We start from the raw sequence: 15,091 nt of genomic DNA, 5'->3' as shown, positions 1-15,091 counted from the left end.
CAAGGTTCCCCCGACCCCATCCCCCAGATCAGGCTGCTCTCCGCAAGCCGTGGGAGCCCTCCTGCGGCTTGTGCAGAGCTACCCGAAGCCCGGGCATGACTGCTCAGCGCGCCCAGGCTTCGGGATAGAAGCAGCTCTGCGCAAGCCGTGGGAGGGCTCCCGCGGCTTGCGCAGAGCTACCCGAAGCCTGGGCGCGACTGCTCAGCAAAGTTCTTAACCCGAGGTAATATTTCTGGGTTAGCGGAGTCTGTAACCTGAAGCGTCTGTAACCTGAAGCGTATGTAACCCGAGGTACCACTGTACAGACACTTCAGGTTACAGACTCTGCTAACACAGAAATAGTGCTTCAGGTTAAGAACCTTGCTTCAGGATGAGAACAGAAATTGTGCTCCGGCGGCACAGCGGCAGCAGGAGGCCCCATTAGCTAAAGTGGTGCTTCAGGTTAAGAACAGTTTCAGGTTAAAAACGGACTTCCGAAACGAATTAAGTACTTAAATAGAGGTACCACTGTATGCTGTTTTCACATATCTGATCTGTTCTGTACTCCAGGAAGCTTCAGGAAACTCCCATCAACCCTTGTTCGAATTGTCCGGCCCCCCATTCCCAATTCTTCCCTGTGTAGCTGAGAATGGGACTGAGCATTTCCAGGTAAAACTGGGAATAGCCCCCCCCCCCTTGCACAAAATGCTGGAGAGACTTGGCCAGTAGGGGCACTGTTGAGCCAGATGGACTAATGGTTTGATTCCGCATAAGGCAGTTCTCTATGATCCTGGTGCCTTCCCTTCACTCCTACCCTTCCCCCCACAAAGATCCAGGTTCTTACCGACAAGTGTTGGAATAGCCACGCACGCATAATGTTTGTGGCCACTTTGGGGAAGATCCCTCTTTTCTTGTTCCGTTTTTTGTCTCGGTCTAAGTCGTCGTCATCTCCCGTGCTGGGGGAGGCCACGCTGTTGTCTAGACAGTCCCCTGCAAGGAAAAAAAAGCAGAAATGGAGAGGGAAAACCCTTTGAGAAAGATGGTCAGAGAAAGAGGCGCACAATGTTTGTACCTGGTGTGGCACTAAATCTGGCCCTGCCAGACCTTAAACTTTATTATGAATCAGCCGCTTTTTGCTGGCTGAAAGAATGGGTGCTTCTTGAAAACACTGATGTTTTGGACTTGGAAGGTTTTAATAATGTATTTGGTTGGCATGCAGACTTATGGTATGATAAGGTTAAGGTTCATAGGGCCTTTAAGAACCATATTATCAGGAAAGCACTGTTTAATGTTTGGATATAAGGTACAAAGACTTGCTAGAAAATAAAACCCCAAGATGGGTGTCACCAATGGAAGTGAAAGCATTGGGGGGAAAAACTAAATCTGCTGTGGTTCAGTTAGAAAGAGGTTTTGGAGTCATACCACATGTGGCCACTAGAGGGAGACATGGGATCAAGCGCCGAATGTTAGAGGCCCTCTAGAGGCTGCTGGTGGAATTTCACCCTTGGGAGGACTGTTGTAAACTGAAATCTGTGATGAAATCAGGGTCTTTAAGAATAGTGAGCCTCTAGATAGTTTCCCCTTCTCCCCCTACTCACTTTGACCCGCTCACGCGCATAGCTGGCTGAACATTACAGACCCAGCTGCTGCAACGCAGCTGTAAGAGCCGGAAAGAGGTTATGCATATGAATTGCTTTGATGGATCCATATGGTTTAAAATACTGCTACACACAGCAAGCAGACAGACACGACCGGGCATTCATGAACAGAATATAAAGGTAATATATGTCCTATATTTGTCCCTGCATCTGGCATGGAGCTTCTTTTTAAATATCTTGGCGTACAGTCCTTGATTTCTAAACCAGCAGCTAAAAGCAAATTGTGCCGGGAACACATCTGAACTAGCCCTGTGGGGACTGAGTGTGTTATTTAGGGGCATTCATAGCCGTTGTAAATTGATCATTTATCCTCTGTGAATTTGTCTAATCCCCTTTTGAAGCCATTCATGTTGGTGGCCACCCCGGCTCTTGTGGGAGTGAGTTCCATAATTTAACTGTGCGAAGGACTACTCTCTTTTGTTCCTGGTTAGCAGGTGTTCCTCGGATCTGGCCACCATACGTGACCGGCTAAGATGTCCATTAGGCAGGCATTAGCAGTCATGGTGGAGGGACGCGGGTGGCGCTGTGGGTTAAACCACAGAGCCTAGGACTTGCCGATCAGAAGGTCGGCGGTTCGAATCCCCGCGACGGGGTGAGCTCCTGTTGTTCGGTCCCTGCTCCTGCCAACCTAGCAGTTCAAAGTGCAAGTAGATAAATAGGTACCGCTCCGGAGGGAAGGTAAACGGCGTTTCTGTGCGCTGCTGTGGTTTCACCAGAAGCGGCTTAGTCATGCTGGCCACATGACTCAAAAGCTGTACGCCGGCTCCCTCGGCCAATAAAGCGAGATGAGCGCCGCAACCCCAGAGTCGGTCATAACTGGACCTAATGGTCAGGGGTCCCTTTACCCTTTACCTAGCAGTCATGGTAGAGAACATGTCTTGCATGGAAAAAGTGGCTGGTTCAAGCTGTAGCCTCTCTAGATGTCAGCACTGGTCTGGAGAGCTCTCATCAGTCAGAGAAAACAGCAGCGAGTTAAGAGGGATAAAGCAGACAGACGATCCGTCAATTTAAGATGGGCTGCCTCTGTCCTTGAGGCAGAGACGGCTGTCACAGGGTGATCAGTCAGGGCCTGTAACACATCCACTGGATCAACACAAAAGGAGAGAGAAATGGTGTACACGATCAAGGGTCTAGAAGCCTTGCCTTATGAGGAATGGTTGAAGGAGCTGGGTACGTTTAGCCTCAAAAAGAGGAGGAGATATGATGGCCATCTTCCAATAGCTAAAGGCTATCACATGGATGTATGGAAGTGAGAGCTGGACCATGAAGAAGGCTGATGGCCGAAGAATTGATGCTTTTGAATTCTGGTGCTGGAGGAGACTCTTGAGAGTCCCATGGACTGCAAGAAGATCAAACCTCTCCATTCTGAAGGAAATCAGCCCTGAGTGTTCACTGGAAGGACAGATCCTGAAGTTGAGACTCCAATACTCTGGCCACCTCATGAGAAGAGAAGACTCCCTGGAAAAGACCCTGATGCTGGGAAAGATGGAGGGCACAAGGAGAAGGGGACAACAGAGGACGAGATGGTTGGACAGTGTTCTCGAAGCTACCAGCATGAGCTTGACCAAACTGCGGGAAGTAGTGGAAGACAGGAGTGCCTGGTGTGCTCTGGTCCAGGGGGTCACGAAGAGTCGGACATGACTAAATGACTAAATAACAACAAATCACATGGAAGATTCCAACTAAACACTAGGAAGTACTTTCTGAAAGTAGGAACTCTTGGACAGTGGGACGGAATTCTTGGACAGGTTTGGACGGACATCTGTCATGGATGCTTTAGCCAAGATTCCTGCATTGCAGGGGGCTGGACTGAATGACCCCCAGGCTCCATTATAACTCTACAACTCTACAATTCTACACTTGGCCACAGTCATCTCCTCCGCTCACAAGTAGACAAGACAGGGAAGGGCTCCTCCAGACATTGTTGGTCTCCCAACCGCTCTAGCCAGCATGGCTAGTGGTTAGCGATATTGGGACCCTGTGGTCTAGCAATACCTGGGAGGCCAAAGTTTAGCCATCGCATTCCACAGGGAGGCACCAGGTGCTCAGATAATGACCCACTCCTGGTATCAGATAATTAACCAGCCTCAGAGGTGGTGAAGGGATGCGGGTGGCGCTGTGGGTTAAACCACAGAGCCTAGGGCTTGCCGATCAGAAGATCAGTGGTTCGAATCCCCGCGATGAGGTGAGCTCCCGTTGCTCGGTCCCTGCTCCTGCCAACCTAGCAGTTCAAAAGCACGTCAAAGTGTGAGTAGATAAATAGGTACCACTCGGGCGGGAAGGTGAACAGCATTTCCATGCGCTGCTCTGGTTCGCCAGAAGCGGCTTAGTCATGCTGACCACATGACCTGGAAGCTGTACGCCGGCTCCCTCAGCCAGTAAAGCGAGATGAGCGCCGCAACCCCAGAGTTGGCCACGACTGGACCTAATGGTCAGGGGTCCCTTTACCTTATACCTTCCATAACGTTACAAAACTCCATCAAAGCCTTCATCAACTTGGTGTACCCTCCAGAAATTTGGGCTAAAAGCCCCATCTGTCCCAACTAGCATGGCTGATGGGCCAGGGCTGATGGGAGTTGTAGTCCAAAACATCTGGAGGGTGCATGGGCAGTTCATGAGTGAGTATGGAGCCAATTGGGGAAGTGCTATAGCTCAGTGGAAGGGATGCGGGTGGCGCTGTGGGTTAAACCACAGAGCCTAGGACTTTGGGCTCTGAAATTCCAGTGGCGCTAAAATTCGTTGCCCCCTGCCTCTCACACTCCGTTCTACAGTATTGTTTCGGCGCTCCCCGCAGGGCAGCACCCGGTCGCACGTCCCTAAAACCGCCTCTGCATAACCATGAATGGTTCTGAAGATGAGGCAGTGTGGTTCAGTGGTTGGAGTGTTGGTTTAGGACCAGGAAGAACCAGGCAGAGGGCCCTGCTCAGCCCTGATGCTCACTGAGTGACCATGGGCTAGTGGTTCTCAAAGAGTGCGGTGAGCCGCACTGGTGTGGCAGGAGAGGAGAGCAAATGCGGCAGGAAGGTTCAAGGACCATCGAAGAAACACTTAAACATTTCAGTGTGGTATAGAGAGAGAAAATAATTTGCAGAATATGGATAGATGTGTTTTCAAAATGAGAGCAAGAGCATCAAGGACAATCTTAGCTGGAAAGTCACAACCTTGGAGAAACGCTGGAGAAAACTCACTTATAATTATATTTTGGCAATGATCTGTGTTATTATGTAGCTGCATTTATACTTTTTGGGTGCCCCGTGATCATATTATAAAGTAGTTAGAGAGTTTGGATTTGATATCCCGCCTTTCACTTCCTTTAAGGAGTCTCAAAGCGGCTAACATTCTCCTTTCCCTTCCTCCCCTACAACAAACACTCTGTGAGGAGAGTGGGGCTGAGAGACTTCAGAGAAGTGTGACTGGCCCAAGGTCACCCAGCAGCTTCATGTGGAGGAGCGGGGAAGCGAACCCGGTTCACCAGATTACGAGTCCACCGCTCTTAACCACTCCACCACACTGGCTCCCACATAGTTGTGTCCTGTGTTATAAATCAAGCACGACCAAGAGCCGTTCCCTTTCATTTTCCAATGTATTCCTCATCAATAAGAAATTCTGTGTGGGGCGAGCCTTCCTTCTTCTTCTGAAAACTTGTCCCAGATAAAGAAGTTTGAAAAGCCACTGCCTTGGGCCAATCGGTCACGCTCTCAGCCTAGCCCACCTTACAGGGTTATTGTCGTCGGGATTATTAAAAAAGGAAGGACAACACCTTGAGCTCTTTGGGGCGAAAGGCGAGATTTAAAAGCTAATAAAACAAGGTTTCTTATCCCACACAGAAGCAGAATTGACAAGGAAAAAACCCCATTGACTTCTTCCCGTTTTGAGTCAACCTCCTTTCTTAGCGGAGCTCTCAGAAAATTGAAGACAGAAGTTCCTTCCTCCTGTCAATGCCTAAGAAAAGGAGGGGGGGCCTGCAGTGTGGAACCCCCCGCTATCACACGCTCCCCGCCCCCCTTTGCACACAAGCCTCGCCTAACAAACATAAAATCCCGTCTCTTTCGCCCCCACACCCGCCCAATCCTAGCCCAATGGAACAGCTGTCATGCTTTTATATCCTCCGGCTAAAAGGCAGCTTAAAAGCCCTGCCTGGAGGGGGACGTAAATTATGCATCAGAGAAAGCGCTGCTGTCGGGGGCTTCCAGCAGACATCACCCGTGTCCCCACTTGATCACCAGCCCCACCCTGCTTTCCTCCCCTCTCCCGCTCCCCCCCCCCAAAAATGCAAAAGTAAAATCCATTGCCCTCTGTTTCCAGAACTCTGCTTGCGGAAGGGGTGTGCAAGGACAATTCTTTGCAAAAACTGCAGCAGCTCTTTGCAAAAGAACAAAACCAGAAGGGCGAGGTGCACAGTGGCGTAGCGTGGGTTGTCAGTACCCGGGGCAAGGCAAGTAATTTGCACCCCCTAACCCGTGGAGCCAGGTAGGGGCAGAGAGCTGCGAGTGCGAGCGCGCCCCCCCGATGTTGCGCCCGGTGTGGCCGGCACCCCCTGCACCCCCCACGCTATGCCACTGGAGGTGCAGATGCGGTCGGGATTTCCAGGCAAGCCCAAAAGCCAAAAATTCCAAAATAAAAAGGCTGCAGCAACGTCACTGCAGTGAGATGTGCACAACGGCAGCAGAGCCTCACCAAAAGAAATTTGGGCAAAGTGAGCACTGTCACCATTTTATTTTGTATAATTATTATTTTTTTGCAGATCACAGGATTTGGGGCTTTGATACGGTCAGGCAGTACCCTTCTACACCTTTCTTGTCTGCTTACCACATTATAGGTGGATTTATGGTTTATGATTAGACTAGGGAGAGCAGGGTTGGGTAAACAGTGTGCTTCAATGAGGCTCTCACTTCTGTATTCTGCCATAGAAGAGACAGTGCACACTCTTCCTAAATGAAGAAACACAATATCTGAACCTAGAAAAAAAACAAGCTTTTGTATTCCGGGTGCTTATTTGATTAATTGTCTGTCTTTTATCTAATTAAGTTGAAATAAATGTGCACATTACCAAAAATAGATCCCATTTTGAAATGATTTGCAATTTAATAAACGAAAGCTGCTGCTCCTGGTTTCAGGAAAGAGAAGGCTTTGATTTTTCTACTTTCCCATTCCCCGTTGTTGGTCACATACAAGAACTAGTCTCAAAACATAAACAAGCAGGTGTCTTAACATCCTAACCCAGAATTAAAATGCGCCTTTGACTCTTTTGCTTAGCCAGCACTAATCAAATTACAAAAAGATTTTGTTGACTAACCTATTAGTGAAAGGTCCTAAGATAAAAATGCAACTCTCTCATGTGTCCTCACTGCAGTATCCCCCCATTTCACAGATAGGGAAAACTGAGGCTTAGAAATGGTGGCTTTCCAGTGCAACCAGATGTGGAAAGAGGTAGGACTTTAGCCCAGGCCTTCCCTGATCATCCAGAGTTTCCTTATCCACTACACAAATACAAATGAGCAAAGTCCCTTTTAGCACCACAGGAGCACAGATCCCAGCCTAAGGTAGTTGTGTAAACACTTTGCTATTATTATTATTATTATTATTATTATTATTATTATTATTATTATTTATAATGGGATAAAGGAGCCTGATCTCCGAGGAAAATCCCTCTAATTTCTCCCCTAATTTACATACCCTCCAACATTTCTCTGATGAAAATAGGGATGTCCCATTCCGTAATGATAATTTTACTATTTATACCCCACACATCTGATTGGGTTGCTCCAGCCATTCTGGGCAGCTTTCAACAGACATAAAAACATTTTTTTTTAAAAAAAAACACATAAAAAACCCTTCCCTGTACAGGATAACTCCATACCCTCCAACATTTCTCCAATGAAAATAGGGAAATCAAAAAGAAAAGCAGGACATTCCGGGATTGATTCAGAAACCAGGATGGCTTCTCTAAATCAGGGGCGTCCCTGGAAAATAGGGACACTTGGAGGGTCTGAATTTATTTCCCTACTCTAAGAGTTGGCACCTGGAAGCCACCAGACCATGGGGTGGCAAACTAAGGCCTGGGAGCCGGATCCAGCCCAATCGCCTTCTCAATCCGGCCCGTGGACGGTCCAGGAATCAGCATGTTTTTACATGAGTAGAATGTGTCCTTTTATTTAAAATGCATCTCTGGGTTATTTGTGGGGCATAGGAATTCGTTCACTCCCCCCCCCAAAAAAATATAGTCCGGCCCCCCACAAGGTCTGAGGGACAGTGGACTGACCCCCTGTTGAAAAAGTTTGATGACCCCTGCACTAGGCCCAAACCAACCCCACTGAGAGATGCTACCTGATCTCAGATCTGTCCCCAACCTGGATGCAAAAGTCTGGTGTGGAGGAGGGAGTAGGAAGTAAAACCCAGGTCCCAGGGCCAGCCCAATACACCCAAGAGGAACCCCAAAGTGGTGCCCCCGTCCCCGCCAAGGAAGAAGGGGGCAGGGAAGCTCCACATAGGAACAAGGTGTGTGGGGGGGGAGAAAGATTGACACCAGAATCTGCTGCTCCAGTGGACTTGCCGCCTGAGGCAGTTGCCTCACCTTGCCTCATGGGTGGGGCGGCCCAGACTGGCCCACTAACTCTCACTCCCTTCCTCACAGCGGCCCTTCAGAAAAGTTAGTTCATCTGTCAAGGGGCCAATCCCTTGCAAATCAGCGGAGTGCAGAAATTGACTAGACCAGATTTTGCAGCGCTTCTGGTCCAATCAATTTCACTCCCCCACTCTTCCTTTTCATGGTATATACATTGGCACGAGCGCATACATGGATGCGCGGGTCGTATTTGCACACAAAATGCAATCAAGGCTGCAATGCTCGTACACACTTACCTGGGGGTAAGTCCCATGGAATCCCGAGGAACACACTTCTGAGTTGCAAAATGGTTCCTAAATTTAGGTAAAGGTAAAGGGACCCCTGACCATTAGGTCCAGTCATGGCCGACTCTGGGGTTGCGCGCTCATCTCGCTTTACTGGCTGAGTGAGCCAGCGTACAGCTTCCAGATCATGTGGCCAGCATGACTAAGCCACTTCTGGCGAACCAGAGCAGCACACGGAAACGCTGTTTACCTTCCCGCCGGAGTGGTACCTATTGATCTACTTGCAGTTGATGTGCTTTTGAATTGCTAGGTTGGCAGGAGCACAGACCGAGCAACAGGAGCTCACCCCGTCGCGGGGATTCGAACCACCAACCTTCTGATCAGCAAGCCCTAGGCTCTGTGGTTTAACCCACAGCGCCACCCGGGTCCCTTTCCTAAATTTACCAAGCCCTTTATTCAGTACAATGTGCTTCAAATGTGCTTTAGAGGTGTACATAGTAAAGAGTTGGGTTAATGCACAGGAACTTTTAAGTGCTAAGTGCCCTGAGAGAGAGGCAGAGAAGAGAAACGAAGCTCACCTAGGGTGAGAGACTGGGAGAGGGAAGGAAAGTCCTCAGGTGAGGGCTGGGAGACTCTGGTTTTCTATAGGTAGCCAGGATCAAGAGCTACCTTTGACAAAAGATTATGCATCTGTGGGCTGTCTTTGTAGTTTAGATACCCGGCTGCTGATTTTTTCTTCTATTTATGCTGTTGCTTTTATGAGAATTTGCGTTTCATTATGCATTCCTTGGGATGCAGGTGGAGCTGTGGGTTAAACCACAGAGCCTAGGACTTGCCGATCAGAAGGTCAGCGGTTCGAATCCCCACGATGGGGTGAGCTCCCGTTGCTTGGTCCCAGCTCCTGCCAACCTAGCAGTTCGAAAGCACGTCAAAGTGCAAGTAGATAAATAGGTACCACTCCGGCGGGAAGGTAAACTGCGTTTCTGTGCGCTGCTCTGGTTCACCAGAAGCGGCTTAGTCCTGCTGGCCACATGACCCGGAAGCTGTACACTGGCTCCCTCGGCCAATAAAGCGAGATGAGCGCCGCAACCCCAGAGTCGTCAGGGGTCCCTTTACCTTTTTATGCATTCCTTAAAATAATTGCATTTGTATAATTATTTTGAGTTGGATGTTACATAGATGTTATGTTGTGAAATTGGTCTTGCATGCTGCAGTTTTCTGGCGAAAGGTGGCATATTATTATTATTATTATTATTATTATTATTATTAACCCCATTGCTACTTAAGCTGGGGCTGGTGTTTGTGTGTGGCTTTTGTTGCATGCATCTGTCCCCCTGCAACTTTCCATGCGCAGCCAGGGAAGCCGATTGAACCAGAGAAGGAATGGAATGTCGGGCAAAAATGTCGGCTGATCAAGTCTCTGGTGGGCAGCAAGAAAAACCACCCTCCCCCCTGCATTTCGCTTTGCAAAAAGCAAGCTGCCCCTCCCCTTCCCATTTAGGCGCCGACCCCTTGACCCTCGGAACGTCACCATTCAGCTTGGAATGAGAAGAGAGGACACACACACACACACAGGGGGCCAGCTATTTTCTGTTCCTACCATGAGTAACTAGGCCTGTCTCTAGAGGCCTGCAGACAGGTTTATGGATGTCCGGTCGGACAAAGAGAATACAGGGCTGTCTCCAACCAAGCCGTGCTCAAAGTAGACCCATTGCAATGAATGGCCCAAGCTCAGACTTGTTCATTTCAGTGGATCTGCTCTGGGCAGGACTAGCATTGGGATCAGGCCAATGCTTAGTGATTAGAAGAGCAGGGTGAGGAACTGGGTCAAAAAATGGGTGGGCTTCAGCTGGTGATGGCCTCTCAATGGGTGGTGCCTTCAAAGCTCTAGGTGAACCCCCACCCACACGTAGGAATTCCCTGCCAATTGATCTCAAGCAGGAACCTTCACCGAAACCTTTCCAGCACCTGCTGAAAACATTTTTTCTTTCGGCAAGCCTATCTAGGTACGAAGAATGCAGATGGGTGTTTTAATCTGGTTTAAAAAATAAAAATTAAATGGTTGTTTTGAACTTTTCCTGCCTGGAAGAACTGATGTAGCCGGCTTGCGCCACAGAAGGAAAGAGGTTGGGTAGAGCAGGGGTCAGCAAACTTTTTCAGCAGGGAGCCGGTCCACTGTCCCTCAGACTTTGTGGGGGGCAGACTTTTTTTGGGGGGGGTGAACGAATTCCTATGTCCCACAAATAACCCAGAGATGCATTTGAAATAAAAGCACACATTCTGCTCATGTAAAAACACCAGGGAGACCCCACAAATAACCCACAGATGCATTTGAAATCAAAGGACACATTCCACTCATGTAAAAACACGCTGATTCCCGGACTGTCCGCAGGCCGGATTTAGAAGGCAATTGGGCCGAATCTGGCCCCAGGGCCTTAGTTTGCCTACCCATGGGGCAGAGCTTAATTCACACTCACCAGCACCATATTTGCTTCCAAGCTCTCCAAGCGGTCAAAGGAAGCCACACTCTCCAGGCCGGAAGCATCTCAAAAACCGGTCCATCCAATTTCACCACTCCTTGCTGATTTGCAAGGGATTAGCAACTGGGCTGATGACTAACTTTCCTGAAGGGCACTGTGCGAAAGGGAGTGAGGGGGTAGTGAACGAAAATGTTAAGTCGTCGTCCCTTAAAAGCGCTGCACGCCAGGTCTCCTAACACTCCTCTTTTACCAGCAGGCAACGACCAGGATGGAGACAGTGTATGTTCTGCCCGGACACTGAGGTCCATCTCCGAGGGTCTTCTGGCGGTTCCCTCGCTGCGAGAAGCCAAGCTACAGGGATCCAGGCAGAGGGCCTTCTCGGTGGTGGCACCCGCCCTATGGAACGCCCTCCCACCAGATGTCAAAGAGAAAAATAACTACCAAGTTTTTAGAAGACGTCTGAAGGCAGTCCTGTTTAGGGAAGCTTTTCATGTTTAATAGGTTATTGTATTTTAGTGTTTTGTTGGAAGCTGCCCAGAGTGGCTGGGGAAACCCAGCCAGATGGGCGGGGTATAAATAATAAATTATTATTATTATAAGACAGGCCATTTTGTGGGGAGGGGGGCGGGAAGTCAGCAGGCTAAATCTCCTTCCTTCTCCTAGGAGGCCTCGCTCACCCCATCGCCTCTAAAACCTGGATGCTGTTTCTCGATTTTCCCAGGGCAATCTACCCCTCCTCCCACTCTGGTCCTCCTCGTCTCCCCCTCCCCCCTTGCAACCCCCCCCCCATTGGAGGCTGACTTCTGCGCTCTGCAAGGTCTGGGGAGGAGGAGGTTCCACGGGGCGGCTTGCAGCTCCGCTGCAGTGACTCCCAGGGCGACCCCCCAGCTTCAAGGGCTGCCAGCACACCCCCCCTCCTCTTGCCTTTGCTTTCCCTTTCTTCAGTTGGATGCCCCCATTCTCAGGGTATTTGCTCAACAGATGGCGACTGCTGGAATGCAGAGGCCCGTCTGTGTGTGTAAACGCTCACACTCTAATTAGCATAACTGCGATCCCCGGCTTTCTGCGGAACACACTCGCAGGTGTTGTAGGCGGGCTCACGCCCTCTCTGCACATGCGCGGGGATTGTAAAACGCAGATGTGAGGCCAGGATGCATCCCCTTCCTGGCTTAGGGCATGGGGAGGGAAAGCAGAGCATTGCTGCCTCCATTGCAATGCTTCAGAATCTGGATGAGAGAGGGGCCCGCAACACAGCACAAGCCAGTTTGTATCCCCCCCCCCCAATAAAACATCCTACCTTAGCACAGGTTTGACCATACAGTGGTACCTCAGGTTACATACGCTTCAGGTTACATTCGATTCAGGTTACAGACTCCGCTAACCCAGAAATAGTACCTCGGGTTAAGAACTTTTCTTCAGGATAAGAACAGAAATTGTGCTCCGGCAGCAGCAGGAGGCCCCATTAGCTAAAGTGGTGCTTCAGATTAAGAATGGACCTCCGGAACAAATTAAGTACTTAACCCGAGGTACCACTGTATTGCAAACCAGAAGGCAGTTGAGCAGGTGCAAAATGGTTAGGGGCACAAAATTTCAGCACCTGGTGTTGCCTCAGTATGGTTCTGTGCTTCGGTCTCTGGGCTCCGTTAAAAGCAGCATTTCCATGCAAACCAGGAAGTCACCTCTCCAGACAATAGAACGACTCTTCTTTTCTTATCTCTGTGACTGCGACCTTCTGCGTGAAGCAAATGCTGTTAGGCCAGGCATGTCCAAATTTTTTTCCGGGTGCCTAATGCGGGTGGTGCTGTGGGTTAAACCACAGAGCCTAGAGCTTGCTGATCAGAAGGTCGCAATTCGAATCCCCGCGACGGGGTGAGCTCCCGTTGCTTGGTCCCTGCTCCTGCCAACCTAGCAGTTCCAAAGCACATCAAAGTGCAAGTAGATAAATAGGTACCACTCCAGTGGGAAGGTAAACGCCGTTTCCGTGTGCTGCTCTGGTTTGCCAGAAGCGGCTTAGTCATGCTGGCCACATGACCCGGAAGCTGTACACCGGCTCCCTCGGCCAATAAAGCAAGATGAGCGCCGCAACCCCAGAGTCGGCCACAACTGGACCTAATGGTCAGGGGTCCCTTTACCACTGTATTGACCATAATTTCTTGTGATGGAGAGATTTGGTTTCACACATTTTTGTTCATAAACCTATTCTGCTCTTACAGTTGCCTGCGGGGTGGTTTGTTTTTTTTTTTAAAAAAAAATCAGCGTGAAAATTCATCCTTAAATACTTGTTTTCATTTACTTATTCAAATACTTGCTCTATCGCAAAACGAGTGTTTCTGAACACACCTCATCTGAAGGCATGCCCTTTGAAATCCGTTTTCTTCTAAATGAGACATTTCTTTCGTCCGAGAATCGTACACCGCAAAATTCAAAGGACTGTCGAATCCAAAGAATAATTGAGTCCCGATCAAATACATTGGCCGATAAGATACAGATTACATCGTTCAGTTCACAGAACTCAAATTCCTGAAGCACTGCTGATACTGTATTTTTCGCTCTGTAACACGCACCCGACCATAACACGCATGTAGTTTTTAGAGGAGGAAAATCCGTAGGCATGCCACCCGTAGGCATTCGCTCCATAACACGCACAGACATTTCCCCTTACTTTTTAGGAGGAAAAAAGTGAGTGTTATGGTGCAAACTGTGGAAATCTTTGGGGGTCTGGCACCCTGAGCGAGGCCAACATTTGCTGCCCACAGACGGATCTTCTCAATTATGGGTCTTCTCAATGTTGAACCCCGTCGGCTCAGGGCCCTGTGTGGGGGAACCAACCACAGTGCTCTAAATCCAGCACCGCTTAGCACAGTTTAAGGGTATGCAGGTAAGCTGGGGTATGTTGGGAACCCAAAGGTATATCCCCCACCTTGTCTCTGGTCGAGACCACTATGCCAAGCCTAGTTTCTCTGATGTGCCCTATCTTCTCATTTTCTGAGGGCCTTTGGTCCGACAACTGGGGTCCCCCAAAAGAAACGCATGTAACTGGATGTGCTCACATCCCCTGCTTTGCTCAGCCTTCCTCTCCAACCTTTGCTGACTTTCCAATGTAATACAGTGGTGCCTCACAAGACGAAATTAATTCGTTCCACGAGTCTCTTCGTCTAGCGGTTTTTTCGTCTTGCGAAGCAACCCTATTAGCGGCTTAGCGGATTAGCGCTATTAGCGGTTTAGCGGCTATTAAAGGCTTAAGGGATTAGCGGATTAGCTGCTAAAAGGCTATTAGCGGTTTAGCGGATTAGAAAAAGGGAGTGGGGAGCGAAAAAAAATCTCAAGACTCGCAAGACATTTTTGTCTTGCGAAGCAAGCCCATAGGGAAATTCGTCCTGCGAAGCGCATCGAAAAACGGAAAACCCTTTCGTCTAGCGGGTTTTCCATCTTGTGAGGCATTTGTCTTGCAGGGCACCACTGTACACTGCTGTAATAAGCTGTCCCAGAAACTCCAGCGGGTACAGAATGCTGCAGCGAGGCTCCTCACAGGGTCTCTGCCATGGGAGCATATTCACCCAGTGCTTTTCAAGCTGCACTGGCTCCCGGTGACCTTTAAAGCCCTTCACGGCCTAGGACCCTCGTACCTACGGGACCTCCTCTCCTGGTATGCCCCACGGAGAGCCTCAAGGTCCATAAATAGCAACACCCTAGTGGTCCCAGGCCCTAAAGAAGTTAGATTGGCTTCAACCAGAGCCAGGGCCTTTTCAACACTGGCCCCGGCTTGGTGGAACGCTCTGCCTCATGAGACCAGGGCCCTGAAGGATCTGATTTCTTTCCGCAGGGCCTGTAAGACAGAGTTGTTCCTCCTGGCCTTTGGCTTAGAATCAGTTTGATTCCCACCCTCCCTCTCTTTCTTTTTTCTTTTCCTTCTCCTCCTGCGATGAGGCTACATTTTAATATTTTAATGTTCCATTAATTTAATGTTGTATTTTACTTTTGTTTTTAAGTTGTAATCATTCATCTTGTTTTTATTATTGCTTGTAAGCCGCTCTGAGCCCGGCCTTGGCTGGGGAGGGCGGGGTATAAATAAAAAAAAAATATTATTATTATTATTATTATTATTATTATTATTATTATTATTAA

The 15,091-nt window shown here is 49.0% G+C and overlaps 1 protein-coding gene across 2 annotated transcripts in view; it reads right to left on the bottom strand.

Annotated features, from left to right (window-relative positions):
* The window catches only part of MEIS3 (Meis homeobox 3), a 77,015-nt gene that overhangs the window by 19,917 nt on the left and 42,007 nt on the right, over window positions 1-15,091 (bottom strand). For both annotated transcript variants that reach the window (XM_083455748.1, XM_083455747.1), the window contains one exon: window positions 824-969. In XM_083455748.1, the coding sequence (XP_083311874.1) occupies window positions 824-969 (146 nt within the window). The remainder of the gene's footprint in view (window positions 1-823; window positions 970-15,091) is intronic.

Source organism: Podarcis tiliguerta (assembly GCF_965153285.1).
Source record: "Podarcis tiliguerta genome assembly, chromosome: 8".
NCBI classification, from domain to species: Eukaryota; Metazoa; Chordata; class Lepidosauria; order Squamata; family Lacertidae; genus Podarcis; species Podarcis tiliguerta.
Note: the sequence above shows the minus strand (reverse complement) of the source record. Positions and strands in the feature narration are given on the sequence as shown.